The sequence below is a fragment of the Numenius arquata genome, chromosome 1, assembly GCF_964106895.1.
Source record: "Numenius arquata chromosome 1, bNumArq3.hap1.1, whole genome shotgun sequence".
Lineage (NCBI taxonomy): Eukaryota > Metazoa > Chordata > Aves > Charadriiformes > Scolopacidae > Numenius > Numenius arquata.
The window spans coordinates 5,785,212-5,805,306 of NC_133576.1; the positions used below are offsets into that span (position 1 = coordinate 5,785,212).

Consider the following 20,095-nt stretch of genomic DNA (forward strand, 5'->3'; position numbering starts at 1 on the left):
CATCTGGGCAAGGTCAGCCTTAAAATCTGTTGAGCCTCAAGTTGCAAAGTCTTGAGCTGGTGCAGGGGAGGAGGCAGGTAATCAGGCAGCAAGTCACCTCTTGCAGCTGCAGAGAAGCAACAGCATCAGTGCTACCCATTGTTTGGGAGCAAGAATGGTCAGTGAGTTGCCCCCCTTCTCAACCAGGTTGTCTGTCAGACAGAGAAATCACACAGGCTCAAGAGATACAGCGTCTGCACAGTTTCAGGCAGTCACCAGTGTTACTTGAGACTGGACGTGGGATATGGACAGGTAGCTGGGTAGGTGGGTCAAAACCAAAAAAATCTGGAGGCTTTGTGATCTGCCTGTCACACAGGTGTGATGGGTAAGATGTAAAACACTGGTTAAAGAGAAGCAACGGACTCCGCTCATGGATCCTTACCAGTACCTCTGGAATACTTTTGTTGCTGTTGGTGCCATCATCTGCTAATCAGAAATTATCATTATTAGAAAACAGGCTGTCCATATTCTGAGGGAAAAGTGTTTCAGTCAGCTTCCTCAAGCCAAGTGAGGAAAAGACAAACGCAGAACAGAGTTCTGAAACGCTGAATCATTCTGCTTTGTATAAGAATACCTCAAAATAAAAAATAATAGTAAGAAAAAAAAGAGACAAACCGACCTTGCTGTTAACAAATCCCTAGGAATCTGATCAGACTTCTAAAGGTTTGTTGGTGGGGGTTTTTTAAAACCAAAGATTTTTTTTCCCCCCATGTCTGAACTTTCCGAAAATTAATTAAAAGCAGTGATGTTACCTGTGCAACAAAATCCATCTAGCTAGCTTTCATTATGTCCAGTGCCACTGACTACTAATGAGTTTTCCTTTATCAGTTATCTCCTGCTCAGTTATAACTATAGGCTTCAGCCACATCCTCCTGAACTCAGTGGAGCATAGAGGTCGGGTCCAGTAAAACACAACTGTTTTATAATCTCTGGTAAATACTCGAGTCTTGAAGAGCAACTCAGAATCACACAACGGCTTGGGTTGGAAGGGAACTTAAAAATCATCGTGTTCTAATCCTCCTGCCACGGGCAGGGACACCTCCCAGTAGACCAGGTGGACTTCTTTCCTCCTTTAGCTGCAAAAGTTTCTTTAGCTTTACAAGTAACTTTGGAGGAGGGAGGAGAATTTCTCAAGTCTTTACCACAACGATCATATATGCTGCCATCAGCCGGAAGGAACCATTTCACTTAAATCTACCCAAAGCATCAACACTGGGGCAATACCAAACTAATAGCTCAGCAGTTCTACCCTGGGCAGATTTTAATATTAATTTCTGTTATAATTTTAAGTTCATTATCCTAGCCACAGTTCAGGCCTCCTTTTATGCATTACCCAACACAGTGGTATCTTTAGGAGTTCTTCAGATGGAGTTCAAAACAGAAGTGGGTTGCGCCTTTTTAAAAAAGTTAACTACCCAAAATCATACCCCAGTACTGTTAAACCCTGGGTCCTACTGCTAGTAATCCTACAAAATTAATCATCCCAGAAAGGGGTCACAGCAAGATCATTATTAATTACTTGTATTACAGAGGCACAAGCAGTTTCCACACATGATCTGACTCCATTTTGCTAGGCGTTAACACTTTATGGAGGGACAATCATGTTAAATGACTTCAAGGTCATAGAGAATGCAATGGCAGAGCAGTGACTGAACTAAAACCTCCAGTAACTCTATACAGTACCTTTAACCCAAGCCTATCCCCCCTATCCAGGATAATGAGTGTATACAGTAGGCTGGTATATTTTTATAACCATTTTGCAAGGCCAGCATAGAAGATACAAGAAAAATAAAACAAGATCTATGACCTGGCCTAGTTTTCCATAGAAAGGATGCCACAAATACCTTTCACGCCAAATCCAATACAGGGCATATATACCGAGTTCCCAGGAAAGCTGTGGTGAACATGGCTCATAAAAACCTAGCATTTATGGACTGAATGTATCATTTCTGTGTTTGCATGTTTTGAGGACACAATTTTAATAGATAATTGAAACTCTGAAATGACCTCTAGATTAGGCACCTGGGACAAACTTCCTCCCCGACCCAGAGGCTTCACGCTTTGCTGCATGGTTAAACAGGTCCAGACCGTCTGTCAGCACCAGCGGTACAGAACCGCATAAATCTGCAATCAAAGTGGGGGGTGGTTGGCATTCAGTGTTCTCAGTCTCTCTCAGAAGACTCAACACGTGCAAGTGCCGCCATTTATTAAAGCGGCATTCTCCTACAATTAAACCTAAATGGCACAGCCAAGGTATGTTCAGAAATGCAAAGCAAGTCATAGCACGGTTGGAAGCCCGCAGATGACAGTAGCAGGGCCTCACACTGATACCAGAAGGTGCATTCATACCTCCAGGCAACAGCTCTACCCTTCGCACCAGAAGAGCAACCCATGCTGCTTCAGATGCTTGGTGTCTGCTGGCATAAGAAAAGGACAGAAGGCTTCTCAGCACAAGAACCACCATGTTTTCCTGAACCTGTGACCACTTTTCCTGTAGCTACTCTATCTAGCCTAAAGGGATAGTCCTTGTGAAGAAAGTAGGCGTGATACTTTAAAAGCTTTGGTTCTGATGTCAGGTGACACAGACCTGGCCAAAGCTTTATTCTGAGTTTCATCAACGCTTTAATCCCTGATCAACTGGCACCACCACTGAAAACACGTGCCCTGCCCTCTTCACGTTCCCAGCCGCTCATTCCCACCTCCACACCATGCTCTGCCTTGCGCTAGCTGTCCATTTTAATCCAGATCTGCTGCCCTTTCAAGCACACATCCGCCCAATAATTTGTGCCAGCCCAAGGGAGGAGGAAGGGGAAGGGTGGGACAAGATCTTTCAGGGTGCTACCACCTTATCTTGAATTAAGAGTCTCATCAAACTACTTCTGCAGCAAAATAACAATGGTGTGCTTTTGCAGTGCCTTTAAAGAATGGTTAAAAACCTGCAGAGAAGTAACCAGCTTCATGCCAGCCCAAAGTTGGATACAGGTAAATACTCCTTCAGAGAGACACTGCCGGAGGCAGGGAGGGATGTTATGACAGTATCGTAGAGCCTCACCATAGAAGAATTCAGGACCAAACAGGCCCAACCTAGGATGAAGACCCAGGAGCCCTGCTCAAAGTCACAATTTTCACTTGCCTCACCGTATCTTGAGCAGGACTCTTCTTCATATCATGCTTAAAGAGCCTCACCCCAAATGATGCCAAATCCCACTATACTTCTAAAGAAAACAGGTTATAGCATAGCCTGACAATATAGTCTGCGACCTCCTATGTGCACTTTACACAAACAAATAGTTAGGGCAGAGTTTAGGGAGAATACCCTTACCCTGTGAAAAGGGCAATGACAAAGCATACAAGTCAGAGGCAAAACAGGAGGAGGCCAGACACTAGCTAGCCACAGGAGAAACAAACATCTCAGCACAAATGACTTGTGCCTGGAAAAATGCTCTGTGTTCAGGGCTTCTTAACGAGCCCACAGCCAGAATAATTAACAATGGATGGCAGCAAGACTTGAGAGCAAGAAATGGAGGGAAGGAAGTTAACGACCTGGCCACGCGAGCAGCCTGCTACTTTTGCACACTGGGATCTGTGCGCTGCCTTTTCATTTTAGGCAGATGCTATGCAAGCCAGCAGCAATGGGAAATCAGACAGGCTAAGATTATCCTTTCATCTGACACACTGTTAAGAAATCAAAGTTAAAGGACTTTCCATTAATGGTCTAAATCACTCCAAGTTTACCACTGTACTGCCATATAGATTATCAAACCCTTGCCTTTTTTCCACTGGAAGGACAAGATCAGATAGAATACTGCTGCTTTCTAAAACCAGGCATATCATTTAGCTCCTATTTCAAGTAACTTGAAGAACAAATGGACTTTGCAATGTCCAAGGGTTGCGTTTTCCCAGTAGCCTTGTCACCACCACTTTTAAGGACTGTGGCTTCAAACATTTGAAAGGCGAGGTAAAACTTGAGGTACAAACCTGGAGGAAAACCCAGCGTGGCGACTGCATGAATGAATAGGCTATCTATTTGGAAATGTGAGAAAGGGGCAGACTGAGAACTAGAAGAGGCAGGCATGTGAAACTTTAGGCCTGCTTCAGCCAGCCTAAAATGAGGGCTGCATTCAAGAGCACATCGTTAACTTCTCATTTGTCCACAGGTGGCACTCCAGCACCCACTCCTGCAGCACCATGAACCATACTGGTAAGCAAAGCCTGAGGGGGAAATTCAGGGGTTAAGCAGCTGAGTGCAAACAGCTAGGATATCACTAAGTAAGAAATTAAAGATGATCTACAAAACCTGGGCAAATAATACAGTCTTTGGTCACAGGATCATGTTACTGCTGTGCTTGCACACTGCATTAGGAAAGTGCATGTCCAGACTTTGCATGTGGTACATGGACGTACTTTTATATGGAATGATAAAATTAACCTGTTTAACACTGCAAAACCAGAATTCCTTCAGCTATCAGCATTTTTTTGGAACTTTTGCTTCTGTTTTACTGTGTTGGTGGTGGGTATAACGTCTTCAGACATTCTGGCTCTATATCCAGCACTTGGGAACTGCCAAGAAAGGGCCTGTTTCAGAGGGACCATCCAAGCTGGCGCAGTGGGACAGGACCTCAGGAGACAGTTAAAGGTGAGCAGGTTGTGTGGCACAAACATTGCAACTAAATTCAGCCTCAACAAACCAGTACGTACCACATGACAGCAAGCTGCTATGGCATCTGCCTGCTGTAGGACACCACTCTACATCCATGGCTTGGTAAAGGACACACAACCATTTGCAGGGTTTTTTTTTCCTTTAAGCCAGCTCTGCTTTTTAGTTCTAATTGCCCACTAACTGCATTAGCACAGGACAAGCATTGTTTGAGAAATAGTTCACCTTGCACCGAAGGAAAATATTTGGTGGACACAAGGTCCCACGAGAAGGTCCTGTCTGCCCGTTTACTCATTTCTTAATCATTACGTGTAGAAAAATGAAGTTCAGGCACTCAGTAAACAACACTTCCTCCTCAATTTTCTCAGCTATTAGGAACTTGAAAAGAAGAGTCAGAGATCGAAAGGCAAAGAGATTGAACTATCAAATCAAGATAGTCAGTCCAAAGCAGGTTTCAGGTATGCTGATGGAATATACTAATGGAAGCGCTGGAATTGTCCCTGTATTGTATAACACCTGTTCATCAGCCACACAGTCATGTGGTTATGTGTTTGTGCCATCCAAACAACTGCATCCGCGTCTTGCAAGGAACTATGTTCTCTTGTCTCTTATCAGCCATCAGAAGAGGTGCGGCTGATACAGCAAGTAGCATTTGAATTATCTAAGAATCTAATTATTTTTTCCACCCTCTGTCAGCCAAATCTTGGGAAAAACCTAGAGAAATAAAATAGGTCAGGGCACTTTATGGCAATTAATGGCGTCACAGCCCAAGAGGGGAATCAAGGACAGGAAAATCCCCAAGAATTTTCCCGAAGAAAATTCACTGGGAAGTTCTTCATAACCTGATGAACATTTGTCTTATGAATTTCAGAAGGTCAGGTTACCTCTGCTGAGGAAACATCACAGAGCAGAAGGTCTGATTCTATGATTCACACGAGAGGTTTTCTCAACTATTATTTTTCCACTTGTCAGAGGCATCTGTAGGGAGCCCAGCACTAAAGTATGAAAGGCCTAAATGAAAATGGAAAAACACAGCAGTTCTGGTCAGCCCAAAGGTCTGTTTAAGTTCCACATCTCCAGCAACGCCCAGCAGGAAATGCTCAGGGAAAGAGCATTAAGGAAAAAACTCTCCCTTGCATACTCCCTCAGCAACCCTCCAGATAGGGGCTGAGCCAAGGACTACAGCTGTATCTTTGCAATTAATGGTCCCAAATAGATCCACCTACTACGAATGGCCTTTTAAACCAATTGCCTGTTGGGCCCTACATTACAAGTCCTGGCATTAAGTTTGGTAACCTCACCGTACGTTGTGTGAAAACATACTTCCCCCTATTTATAGCTGCTGGATGCTTCCATCTGATCCTCCCTGTTCCCATACGATGAGAAATAACCCTTCCCAATTCCGCTTCTCCCTGCCTCTGCCTCTCATAAGCTTCTAAAGCAAATTTTTATGATTGCCACAGGAACCTGTAATGGGCCCAGCTCCCTGCAGTTGCTGCCATGGCAAACTCCTCCCCCTCGTTTCTTAATTCCTTCACTCTCAATCCCACCCTACTTCCCTGGCTCCTGTTTTCCTTCTTCCACTAGCCTCCAGTCCCATAGCTTAGAGTAGGTGTATAGAAACGTAGATACCAGATCTTTGTTTGGTTCTAACAGCTCCCTATCTACATAGGCGTGAAAAGCCACCCCATGTCAAAGCTCACATCTTGCAGCAGTGCTGAACATCTTTAAATTTCTGTGTGTCTGGCTGTGAAGGTAAATGGGCTGAGAGCAGCATACTTCAGGAGCCCTGGTAGAAATCAAGACAGAAGCTCCAACCATGAAGTGCAGGACTGCTCACCTGGACTCTTGTCACCACCTGCATGTGTCTAGAAAATCCTGCAGGTGATCAGTTTGTCGGAGCTTTCAAGACTATGATAAAATGTTTTCTCAGAAAACCCACAGGGATAATTTCTGAACAAAAAATGTCTGTTTTTCAAGTATATACAATTATTTCATTTCCGGAAGCATAGATACCAACCAAGCCATTCATTTTTGTGAGCAAGTAATTTGAACAGTGGGCAAGTAAAATTTTGCTGACTAGTCAAGACTGTTCAGGCTGGCTCTGTTTCTTAGGTGTTACATGGAAAGCAACCCCAAAATGGAACTTCCTCCATCCCCAAAAATTATCATTCCAATCACCTCTACTAATTAATTCCTTTAATTTATTTTGGGGTTTGTTGTTCAGTTGGGGTTTTTTTCTCCTTAGAAGATGAAAATTTAACTATGCACGTGCTCACTATAATGCTTAAGCCTAATTATGCTCTAAAAACAAGCCCCACTCCAAGCCAGTTGTTCACTGTCCTTTGGACGCAAATCATCCAAGGAGCTATCTCAATGTCTTCAATCCATAGCTTTCACACTTTCTTCACCACTGTGTCAAAGATCTGCTGATAGCCTGGGTCTACCTATGTTTATTTTTTAATTGAGTTTAAGAAAGTGACAGAACTTCAGTTGTCGTTTGGGGTTTTTTTTTCCTCATTTTCAACAAAAAGGAGGCCAATACAGCTGAATGAGTATTTTGAATATGACAGAGTACCCTGTGTACCACTGATGGAAAATGGACAGGGAACTAGGAAACTCCAGCCTCAACTGAAGGCAACTAGCCCTCTCTTTCATTTAAGTTCGCCTAATAACTGGACTAGCTGAAGTGATGGTGACATAACTCTTCACCTCCTAGGGACGTGCAGTAGGACCATGAGGTCCTCACGCCAGCAACCAGGAATGGCAATCATGAGTGATGGGACAAGCCAGCCTAAGTACAGTATCATCTGCCAAGCAAATAGTGATGGGGACTCCCAGGTAGGCTGCAGGTAAAGGGCCCAAGGAGACCACGTTGGGAGAGCACAGTATTATTTTGCTCATTTTCCATTGCTTCAGCCCTCTGTGGATACAGAAGATGGGTCTCACCACTAAAGCATCAAATGAAAACTCAGTATAGAGGATAACAAGCAGACGACAGACAGAGGTTCTGACTAGCCCCCAAGGCATTATGTCTAAACACGTATAATTTTTCTAAGCCACTTTCTTTAAAATTTCAATTTTAAAGTTGGGGTTTTTTCATTTTAAAAAAACCCTAAGAAATGGGAAACTCAAGTGTACTGAAATCCAGTCATAACTATAGTAGCAGAAAATAATTTTAAAGGTAAATCCCAAGTACAAAACTTTGTGGCAAAGCATAAAAGTCCTACCGCTTGAACAAGTGGGACCCACTATTATACACCTAGAGCCTGAGCCTGCCAAAGAGCCAAGCCAGCTTTTGGCAACAGATACAGAGAGAATATTTTCTTCTTTCAATTTAGTCAATTAGTTCATTACAATGACTAGTTTACCCAAAGCTGGAAAACGCTTCGGAGTTGCAGAAACAGGAACCTTGTTTTCTTCCTTCAGTCAACAAATAAAAATGAGATGTGAAGGAGCAAAATCTACTAATACTAGATCAGCATGACAAGAAACAATGTGCAATTAAAAAAAAAAACCTATTTCATTTGCTTAATAAAAACAGTTGTTGTTTATTAAGTAATATTACCTCAAAATGTACCAGATACTTCCTTTTCATGTACAATTATAAAAAAAATTTTTTTTAAAAGCAACTACTTTTAATGGTCAGGGGTTTGATGGGAGAGACTGCATTTGTAATTACATTTCACTGCAAAGCCAAGTGCAGTCTGTCATAAACAGCACATAAAATTTAGAAAAAAAAAAATCAAAAATCAATCAGCCAGCAAATAAAGTAATTTGTTATTTTCCAAAATAAAAACCTAATGAAATCTGCGTGAGGCTATCCAATTACTTAAATAGATACCTGCAAGCATCGTCTAGATTCGCAAAAAGGAGAACTAAATTTAGGTTAAAGGCCATATTTAGTTGCACATCGATATGTTTTAATGGCTATCCAGCACTGTGAATCACACTCTCTTTAGGAAAAATAACTAAAAAGTACACATGCATTGTGTATCCGAAATCAGAATTGATTTTGTATATCCATTCTTCTGTTTGCAATCAAAAAAAAAAAAAGTTACAATCAAAGCACAATGCAAGGTCTACACAAACGACAGCATTCCTTAGTGAGCGAGACAATTCAGTGACTGCTTGCAACATTTGGCCAGGCAGCGAAAGCAGCAACTCTCATGCCCACGGCTGCAAGCTCCGGCCGGGACACCGTTTGTCACATATGTGAAAAAGAGTTAATGCTTCAGGAACACATTTCACATGGGTGATAATGGGAACTGGGAGACCTTTGGAAAAGCGTAGGTCAACCCACATTTGGCTCTTCGAAGTAAACAACGTTTCTTCCCCATAACCAGAAAACTTCCTTTTTTCTAACACTGATCTACAATTCCTCTTCCATGTATTTCCTGAAGGTTTTCCCCTCTTTCAGTTGTATCTGAGTAATTAAAGCAACAAAGCCAATCTCTTGCTAGACCTAGCAATCCAGACTTCACAAATCTCTCCGAGCCACAGACACAAATTCTTCCTTAGCTCTCTTCCCACTTAAAATTAACTAGTGCTCTTGAAATCAAGACTGCTGGGGCTGAGACTCAGGAAACAATCCAGAGGAGACTAATAAGCACTTGAGACCAGCCTTCCAGGGTGCAAAATTTTACACTGAAGCATCTGAATGCCTGTACATCATCAGAGCAAGTCTCTCTTGCCTGGGATCTTGTCCCCAAAAGACAAGAAGCCTCTGTTTCAGGAAAGGCTTAACAGACAGAAAAAGCAATCTTTCCCCTGTGTAATTATAGAGGTTGCTCCCCCCAACCCCCCCCCTTACAGGCTGTTAGTCTTAAGATCTTCCCCATATTCTTCTACTCTCTTTTTTAAATCTATTTGTACTTTTAGCCTCCACAGCATCCTGCAGCAGTGAGTTCCTTAATTTAACACAGATGGAAGAAGTACTTGTTTTAATCTTGCTGGCTGGTAATTTCATTGCCTGCTCTAGTTTTGTACTATCAGAAATAACTGCTCCTCATATTACACTACTGTGTGATTTTATGGATTTCTATTATACCTCCCTCAGCAGTCTCCTTTCCAAGCCAAAGAGTCCTCGGCAATGTAGCTTCTCTTCCTATGGAAGCTTCCCCAGGCAACTTCACTGATCATTTCTATATCTTTTTCAGTGCCACTGCAAACCTTCCTAATAATCAGAAAAGCAGGCTGTAATCAGAACCAACCGATACACAGCATGGATTCAAACTGCAATATATCGATACTTTCTACCTTACTCCCTGCTCCTTTCCCACTACAGTTTTATCTGCCTGTTTGACCCCAAATGGAAGACTGAGCTCAGTTTTCTTGTTTATTCACCAACCAAATAATTTCTTAAAATATGATCCCAGCTCCCAGACCAGTTCTGGGACGCCTGTCAGCAAACAGGACCAAACAGCTCCAGGAGACCTCACCGTTTCTGTTTAGCAGTAGAGCCATGACAGAGCCTCACTCAAAACTACCAAGAGGAAAAAAAAAAATACTGCACTTTCTGCCCACTTCTCCAACTCTGCAAAACTCAGCCACTGCCCGTCAACACGGTTCAGTTGGCTGTGCTAATTGGCTGTGCATACACTATTAATTCACTCTCTTCTTACTTTGAGGTTTAAAAGAAGCTGTAATTTGTCCCAGTTGGGAGGTAATAAAAGCCAGCACACGGTCAGTCACGGATGGCTCTGATGACTCAGCTGGTGAGAGGTAGCTTGCTAAGACACTATCTCCAGTGTGCTTGAGCCCAGTGTTTACTGTGCAATGTGAGATACATATCTCAGGCCACATGCCATGAAGTATTTTACAGCCCATAACCTTCTTCGCCTGGAAGCCACTCCCACAGTCTTCCTCAAGTCCTCTTCTAGAGAACCCATTTGCTCAAGCCACTTGACAGTGGCACAACCACTCAGACTGCCAACTGAGAGCTATCTTTTACACCCATCACCACTCCTGTTCCTGCAACCTGGTGCCCTCCCCAGCATCCTGGGACTTAGCAGGAACCAGTGCATCCTCACCCCTCTGTGAAAACAGTTCAGCCCTTCGTTTCCTCACGCCCAGGGAGATGGTTGGTCCATCACTCCATAGTCATAGCACAACCCCAGTTGGGCACCTGGCTCTTAAATGTGCCTACACCAGACTGTTTGACCCAGCACAACAATACTCTAAACTGGAGGGAGCTGGTCCTCTGGAGCTGGGGTGAGGCTGCTGGGAGCAGAGCCACCATGGCAGAAAGGCAGTGGCACAGCTGACCATGGCCCACCGGGGCTACCGCCATCGCCCTGCAGGCTTCAAGTTGCAGCCAGTCTCACCCAGTGGTGCCCGCTGGAAATAATTCAAGCAGCTTCTTACAGATGTGGCAGGGAGGACCCATCTGCCAGGGAACATTTCTTCTGGTAGGGCTCCAGTGATAACTGGGACCAACACTCTCACAGTGCCTCTGGTTCCCTACCACCTTGAACCTGAACTCCTGGGCAGGTCTGAGAAGGCTTGGCTTTGCCTGTGTTTTAAAGCACAGGGCAGGCAGAAAGATGAGAACTCACCATTCAGGAGGGAACATGGTGGAACACCAATCTCCAGTCCTAATCCACCATAAGAAAAAAGGATTACTTCTGTCATGGAGGGGTATCCCAACACAAACCTCAGATGAGCTCCTAGAAAGTGAGACGGAGCTCCCCAATATTGCTGTAATGCTGGGTTTACTCCATTTGACCTCCAAGCACATCAACAGGGCCTCACAGCGCTCCATCAATGACAGAACCACTTTTATGTGAAGTCCTTTTTAGGTAAAAAAGGAGAAAGAGAAAAGGAAAATGTGGTTTGCAGATATTGAATGGCTTGTTGTGGCCCTACTAACTGGATAAATCTGTTCCTGAATTCTAGTACTACCATCTCTGGCACTTCTATTAAACATTTCATTTATCTGGTAGAACTCCAAGCTCCTGGATTTCCACAGAATCCCATACCATTTAGAAAACATTCCCAGTTTCTGTTAATAGATGTTTTGGAGGATCCCACTGAAGACATAATGGAAAAATCACTTCAGCCATACTCTGTTGAAATTCAAACTATATAAAGAATCTCACTGTCGGCTGCATTCCATCAGTTTTAAGGATACTCTTTACTGAATGCTAGTTGGTTTCCTCCAGATGAAACTCTCAAGACTTTTCAAAACAAGTAATTTCCAAGTTCGATCAGACCCTACCTGAGCCACCAAACCAAAACAAAAAAAATCTACAACAAAAGCAGATGAAAAATATCAAACAATGCCCACCCTCCAAAAAAAACACCAAGAAATGATTCATTGTTCCTATTTATAACCATAATTAATTTTATTTTAAAATTAAACATTCGAACTCTGGATTTAATATTAGCCAGCTGTTAATAGTTAAACGCATAAAATCCAGTTGTCACATTCAAAGTATTTTTGTGGAGTTGTACTAACACTTAACTCTTACAGTCACACCCAATGCTACTCTTGGCTTTATACACATCTTTAAAATGATTTACAATGCTATTTATTTCCGTGTGCAAACATTCTGTAGAACACCAACATAAATACCGCAGTGAGACTCTCTCTCTTTCATGCGCATTTTCTCTTCAGACTGTCTTAACCAAGACAGTATTTGCAAACTGTACAAGAACAACACTGAAGCAAAGAAACTGCATGTATTCCTTAACAAGGAATAACCTTTGGAAAACCATTTAGAGGAAGAATCATTTATAACCTTCCTTAATTGCTATACTCAGTTCACTCTGGAGCTCAGTAGCATTACGGAAGAGAAGCAATACCATCTACCAGTGAAAAGCTTAACTCCTTTTAAGATCCTTTATTTACCACTTCTCCAGACATTCCATAAACAAGTTCAACTTCAGCTGGAGTTTTCTGAATTTATTTTCCTGTCAGCAGTGGCATTTTTGGGAAAAACAAAAAAAAAATCAGTATAATCTAGGCTTGAGTTCCATATGTTACTAAAGAAGTAGATAAAGAGTAGCTGTCCTCTGTGCTCCAACAAAACACCGCCTGAAGACAACTCAGCAACACCAGAACCAATATGGTCTAAATTTGGCTTGGGTTGTAGATCTAAAAAAACAACCCACGATAGCAGGAATCAATTGCCACAACTCGGCTGTTAAAGGCGCAGTAGTTTTGGTGGCCTGTCTGGTCTCTTTGCTCAGGCTGGACCTGAGCTTTTTCACGATTTGGCTTTTTCACGATTTGGCTTTTTCACGATTGCTTAGAGGAACATCCCACCCATGGGCTCTCCTGGGTGGCCTTCTTCCCTCAGGAGGCACAGGGACACATTACGACCTAAAAATTAATTGTTGTGACAATGCTAGCAGCTGATCACCAGTCACTGCCTTTGCCAGCGGGTCCTCCCTTGACAGATGAAGGTGTTTCTGATCTAACGGAGAGGGATGTCCTCCTACCCCCAGGAAAAAATAACACCTGGGACAGCCGAGTATGCGGCCGGCTCTGCATTCAGCTTCAGGGAGCCCCGGGAAGGACAGTGATCAGGGGAAGGCGGCAGGGATAGCTCCGGCAGCCGCATCTGACTGCCGTCCCTCCCAGGCGCTCCTGCCCTAGGCCAGGCACAGGACTGTGGCAGAACAGCTACGCCTGCACCACCTCTCCCGAAGCCAACTTGGATGCGGGCTGTCGGCACAGAAACACCACCCTGCCCACCCATGGCTGATCCAGCCACAGCGACATGGTGAAGCAGTAGTATCTTGCTCTCTCCAGCTGCTCGGCAGAGGTAGGTGGCTCCTACCAAAAAAGCCAACAGCCAAATAACCACCAACCCCCACCCCCACCCCGGCCCTTCCCAAAAACAAAAAAGCCAGCAACAAATCAGACCACTCCGTCACTGATTTCTGTATAAAAACAATTTGTTTCCATGCTGCATTACAAACACTAAGCCACGCTACTGCCCTGCAGAGGTAAGTAACACTGTTCTTTTTATGCCCGTTTCACACACAGGGAAAGCAAAGGCTAAAGCGAACGTTTTCAGAAGCGCTTGCTTTTGAATTGCTGTCGCTCCGACGATGCCAATCTGAAGGCACCGAACCACAAATACTCCAAAACAAACACATGCAAAAAACCAAACAAACCCCAAATTAGCCAATTTTTGGACTGTAGGTCAGAACCACACTACTGGTCAAAACCACAGGTTGCCTTAGCTCTCCTTTCTCGCAGTAGGCAGGTTATTATGAAAGCTTTTATCAGAAGGCTTCAGAAGGCAAGCATTCAAGGACCCAGGTAACTTTTAGAAAAGGCAGAAACCTCACTTCTGTGTAACTGTACAAGACTTCACCTCCCGCTTATCATCATTTCCATCAGCAGAGCGCTGCTTAGCTGCCTCCCTCCAAAAGGCACTTTGAGATGCAAGCTGCAATATGCATGTAAATTATCATTAAAGTATCCTCTGTTTAATTGGGGCATTTCAGATTGGGGCTGCTGTTTTAATGGGTTGCCTCCCAGGAAACTTACTTGACCTGTACTGACACAGTGAATAGTAATGACCAGTGTTTAATTGGGGCAGTGTTAGTAAAATTTTGCTTCAGAGGGATTAAATTTAGCTGGTGCCAAGGAGTTAAGTGATTAATCAGGTGTTAAATAGTACATACTTCTACTGGTTTTCTCCCATCCAATCCTACACCCACTGAACTTAATGAGAGTTTTGTCATTGACAATAACAGAAGCAGGATCCTCCTCCTAGTACACAAGTTCACTAATAAACGTTAAGGAACATATGCTGCACTAACAGATACTCAGCCCTGGCTAAGGGGAACAGGAATCTGGCTGCATGGTGCTGAACAGTCCCTCAGCGTGGGAAGCCCTCGGTGGGATCTTGCTCTTTGCAAAAGCAGCATCAATGAAGTATTAGGAGACGTAACGCATGACTGACTTAAAAATTAAGTAAATCTGGGGAAGCCAGTTAAGATCGAAAGATCAAACACTATGCTGATTCCTTGCCCTTTGGCTTACACGATCAGTCTTTTTTTCCTCTTCCTATTTTTAAATGATTACAAAGTACATCCTCGAATCCAAAATGAGCACCAGTGAGACAAGTCCTCGAGCTAGAGGGTTCTGTGCTGACTCCTGTGGTGCCCATGCAATCACAAGGGCCACTACGCACAGCTCACTGCAAGAGAAAGCGCTCACATCCACCAGCATAGAGCTGCATAAAATCTCCGCTGGAGCCAGTTGTGAAACCCGGCTCACAGGAAGGCTCCGTGCCTTCAGCACTGCCCACAGAAAGCACTCTCGGCTCAAGCATCAGCCAGGCGCAAGCAAGGAAGCCCGGGCTCAGAGAAACCCTGGTCCAGGAGACCCAAAGCAGCTGATTTCCCCCCCAATATTCCCAGTTTTAGTTCCCCTGCAACTCCGCACTTGTGCCAATACAGTTGTTTGTATGGTAGCATGGTAAATCAGACTACGCAACTGAAAATGCCAGATTCACAAAAAGGAAAATAAACAAATTAAACTGTGCCCTTTGGGACCCTTCTATTTGTCTGCTGAATTTTGAGGCTACATATGAGACTACGGTGATATTTGCAAGGCAGTACAATTTCAGGAAAAAAATAGGGAGATCCTCACAATCAGAAAGCTCCATGTGAGGTTTTAAAGAGAACTCATCACCACATGGACCTTAATCAATCATAAAAATTATCACCTGTGTCTAAATTTCTAGTCCTGTCTCCCTTTGAGCTTTTGCTCTCATGTAAGCCTTTGCCAAGGCGTTTACATTCTCCCTGTGCCTCAGTTCTCCCAGCCGGGGGAGGAGAGGTGAGGCCCTAAGGATCACTTGCCAAGACTGTAACGAGTGCCAACGTTGTGGCAGTATTTACAATAATATAATCAGCTAACTACTATGGCTCAGGATCAGAGGAACAGGGTTACTACCAATATAGACATCCCAACAGCTGGGATGAAAAAAGTGCCCGAATATGACAACCACATCAGATGCCCCTTCCTAACCCGCCTCAGAGTCAAAGCCCTCAAGCCCTCTTGGGCTGGAGTCTGCCACAAGCTTGAAGCTAATCAATTCACGCAAAGAGTACGCTGATGCCCTAAGCTGTAGCGAACACGGTAGGTCTAACCTTCACCCTCATCTCTGACCCCTGAGATCTTATTTTCTGAACCCCAGCGATGGCTTCTCTCCCGCAGCTTTAAGTTCTTCACGCACACACTTAACTTCCTTGCCACAACGGGTCTGCTTGCCATCGGCCAGGCAAGAACACACCCAAGTGTTGGCAAGATCAGGATAACAGGCATTATATATCTCCTCTCTTGGAGAAAGAGTTAATGTAAGCACACATACTTGCCGCAAAGCAAACACGTATCAATGTACAATCACACATACATACTGATAAGTATTTGACATAAACCGAGATATAACTGCAAGTTTATATTGATTACCACTAGTTAAGTACATACCAAAACTTCACCTCCTCCAAGTTTTCCTAAATCTTATTAGAGAGCTTCTCTAATAAGGTGAGGTAGGGAGGCCGTGCACCGAGCAGCTCGGGCATAAACAAAGCACCAGCCTTCACTCCCTCTGCTGAAGCCTTCCATGGTTCATCAGCCCAGTTGCTGTGGCATTTACTGCACGCATCTTTGCCCCATGTCAGAGGAGGAAGGGAAAAAAAAAAAAAAAAAAATACAAAATACATCCACCGGCACAACCGCTTCCAGTTCACAGGCTGCTAATGAAACCCTGCAACACCCTCGCAGCACAATACTTGGCGACTTTTCAGAGCAAGCTTAGCCGTGAAGTTGGAGGACGGTGCGGAGCTTGCTCCTCTGCCTCAACCTCACGCTCTGTAATAATCAATCGTACTTATATCACACTACCATTTAACCAACCCTCTTAAAGCCAGCTGCTGATCGCAACCACCTTTAACTCTGCCTGGTTGAAACAAGCATCCAAAAAACAACGGTAGTTAGAAAAACTGAAGAGAAAGTTACCCAGAGTGGTTTGACTGGTGAAGAAATGCTATCATTTGAAATTCACGTTTCTTTCTGAAAATATGCACTTTCTATATTTGAAGCTACTAAAATAATCACCAAGAGAGAAGCCACCAACAATAGCTTCTGTAAGATAACTGCAAGGGTCAACATGTAAACAAATCGCACATTAAAAAATAAACTAAGTTCAGACCATGATGTTTAGAAATTCACTAAAAAAAAAAACAGAAACAACAAAAAAAAAATCAGTTTCCCAATACCTCTCTAAACATAATGAAAAATGGGCATTTAATAATTTCAAGATTCAAATAAAAGTTCGCTTGTATTCTCCCGCTATGTAGCTGACCCCTTACAATATGACTCTATAACATACCCCAGTGAGGGTAGGGAAGGACCAGTTGTACTGTTCCCGAAATCAAAAGTTGTGTTCTTGCTGACTTCAGTAAGAGCAGAAGTAACCCTCATATTTTCAAAATGACACATGTCAAAAACAAGCAAACACAACTTATACGACACTATTTTTTCATGACATTCATTTGTGTTCTTCTGACCAGAAAACACATCCTACCTTTACCAGAAAAAAAACAGTAGTTATATTTCAGTTCATATATATATATATAGGGACCTACTTAGTTAATTGTACACATTTTGCCAGCATTAGCATTTTGCCATACTGTAACGTGCATACAATACCCCATTATCCAATCCGTCCGTCTGTGTTATGAAAAGTCAAACTAGACTCTCTAAAGCCACAAGGCTTCACGGGACACAGGCCCAAACTCACTTAACTCAGCAAGAGAAAATACACCCAGAAGTTTTCAAATTGTGGCCACGCTGTACAGATCGGAAGACTCTCACCGTAAGCAGACACACATACGCTCACAGGACAAGCAAACAAAAAAAGCGTCATGCTTTTAAGCTGAGTATATAAGCGTTTATTCCAGGCTCTTCCCCTTAGATAGAGTCTGGAAGTCACCTTTTCCTTCCAGGCAAGGAGAGACAACCGCTAAAGCACTTTTACTAGGGCAGAGTTAGTCGCGGGCAGAAGAGAGATTCGGCTGGCAACAAGGCAAAGCGACTCCCCAGGAAAATGCATGATTGAAAGAAAACCAAGGGGTTGAGGGAGAGAGAGAGAGAGAGAGGAAAGTACTATTTCTAGTGGGCTGCTAGATAGGAAGGGTCTGGACAAAAAAGGAAACTCAATTTTGTTTCCATTGTCTCAGCTTCATACCGCCTCCACTTAAATCGAGAAACTTCACGGGGCAACCCCTTCCTTCGACAGGCCGGGGAGAAACACATCCCCCGGGCCCGGGCACGGCGGGGCCGGGCTGCGCAGCCCCGGCTCCCCTACCTGCTGACGGGGTGAGCGATGCCAGTACGCGCAGTGATTAAAAATAAATAATAATAATAATAGGGATATTCCCCCCCTTCCCCCCGCCAAAAAAAAAAAAAAAAAAAAAAAAAAACCACAACAAAAAAAAAAGGATAACTAGGAAAAAGCAAGCCTCACAGCCCAATCTGTTGGTGGAAGCAGCAGCGGCTGCATCTCCCCGACGGCAGGAAACTTTCTGCCAAGTTGCTGGCGGGGGACGGCGGGCAGCCAGCCCCGCCGCGGGAGGCCGGGCCGGGCCGGGCTCCGGGGCTCCCTTTAAAGCGCCCAGCTGGCCGCCGGCTCCTGCCGTTGAAGAGCCACGCCGCCGAACCCCGGCCGGCCGGGGCGGCTTTGCGGTGCGGTGCGGGTGTCCCGTCCCGTCCCCCCAACCCCCGCCGGGACTGACAACCGCCCAGAGCCGCGGCCCCGCTGCCCGCCTCCCGCGGCCCCCCCTTCCCCCCCCGCCACGGCCGGGGTTCAACGCGGGGGGACCGCGACCCCCGGATCTCTCCCCCCCGGGACCGCCCTTCACGCGGGGACACCAAAAAAAAAAAAAAAAAAAAAAAAAAATTTAAAATAAAAATTAAAATTAAAAAAAAAAAGAGGAAGAAACAGTTATTTTCACCCAAATAACCCGTAGCGAAAGGCAGCGCCCGGAGGCGTCCCGCGCTGACAGGGGCCGGACCGCGGACGGACGGGGCTTTACCTTGATGCAACACTGAGCAGGAGCCTCAGACATCTCTCAGGAGGGAAACGGCGAAGCCCGGCGGGGCGGGCGCGGGCGGGCGGGCGGGAAGTTCTCGGGCTTTCCCCACTTTCCGCTCCTCTCCCGGCCCGGCGGCTCGGCGCGGCTCGGCTCGGCGCGGCTCGGCCCGTCCCCTCAAGGGGAAGTTACTGCCGCCACCATCGCCCGGGCGGGCGGGCGGGCGGGCGGCGGGCGCGGAGCTGCCCGGGGGGTGGCGCCCCGCCGCCGGTGTCCCCTCCTCAGCGCCGCCGCTGCCGCCGCCGCCGCCGCCGCCACTCCTCTGGGGGCGCGCGATGGCTCCCGCCCCCCCCCCCCGCCCCGCTCCCCTCCGCGCGCGCCTGTGGCTGTGCGTGTGTGTGTGTGTGTGTGTGTGACTGCGCGCGCTCTGCCCGCGCGTGAGCCGGGGGGGGGGGGGCGCGCGCGCGCGGCACCGGGATGCGGAGGGGAGGGAAAGGAAGGGGAGGGGGGAAGGGTCCCCGCTGCCCGCCGGTGTTTTCCTTCCTGGAAAGAGAGAAACCGAAAGGCGGCGGCGGGGGCCGGGCCGGGCCGGGCCTGGCCGGGCGCTGCGCCCCGCCCCGCCCCGCGTCGCTCATTGATCGGGAGTTTCGGGGGCCGAAACTGACGTGGGTTCCCGGCAGCCGGCTCCGCCCCTTAAAGGGGCCGCGCCGCCAGGAACTTGCCGCCGCCCCCGGAGGAGAGGGGACGAGGCGATAGGCGGGGCGGCGTCGGTGGTGGTGATGACCCCCGGGGAGCGCATCGAGCCGCCGGCGCCCCCGGGTGTCGGTGCGGGCCGGGCCGGCGAAAGCGGAGGGGAGGCTGGGATGGCGCAGCCGGGTCGCGGCGGCTTATTTCGTTCTCTTTTGCCTTGGCGGGGTACGGCGGCGAGGGGGGGGGGGGGGGGGGAGAGGTCGCCGGTGCCCTTTAAACGCCATACGCCGGTCTTCAGCCCCGGGGCAGCGGAGTGGGCGAGGGGGGTGGGGGAAGCGCTGGCCCATGGGCAGCACAATGGCCTTTGTTCCGCTGCCGGGGCTGGCCCTTTAAGAGCCCCGACCAGGAAATGAGGCTCGGGTTACCGCGGGCCACGGGAAGTCCGGGGCGGGCGAGTGGAAGCGAGGGGGGGGGACGCTGCCGGCCCGTGTGTCCCCCCAGCCCCACGCCCGGTGTGGCCCGCCACCCCGCAGAACTTTCCCCCCCCACACACCGTGACTGCAAAGCCAAAGGGACCCTCGAGGGAGGCGGGAGGTGCCCCCCCCCCGGCCCGGCGCCCCCAGCCCGCGCCCCGGCTCGCACGGAGCT

The 20,095-nt window shown here is 46.4% G+C and overlaps 1 protein-coding gene across 1 annotated transcript in view; it reads right to left on the reverse strand.

The window, feature by feature from the left end:
* The window catches only part of ETV6 (ETS variant transcription factor 6), a 142,248-nt gene extending 122,921 nt beyond the window's left edge, over positions 1-19,327 (reverse strand). Inside the window, exon 1 of the mRNA XM_074149336.1 lies at positions 18,761-19,327. Within this exon, the coding sequence (XP_074005437.1) occupies positions 18,761-18,793 (33 nt within the window). The 5' untranslated portion in view covers positions 18,794-19,327. The remainder of the gene's footprint in view (positions 1-18,760) is intronic.
* Between the last annotated feature and the right edge of the window lie 768 nt (positions 19,328-20,095).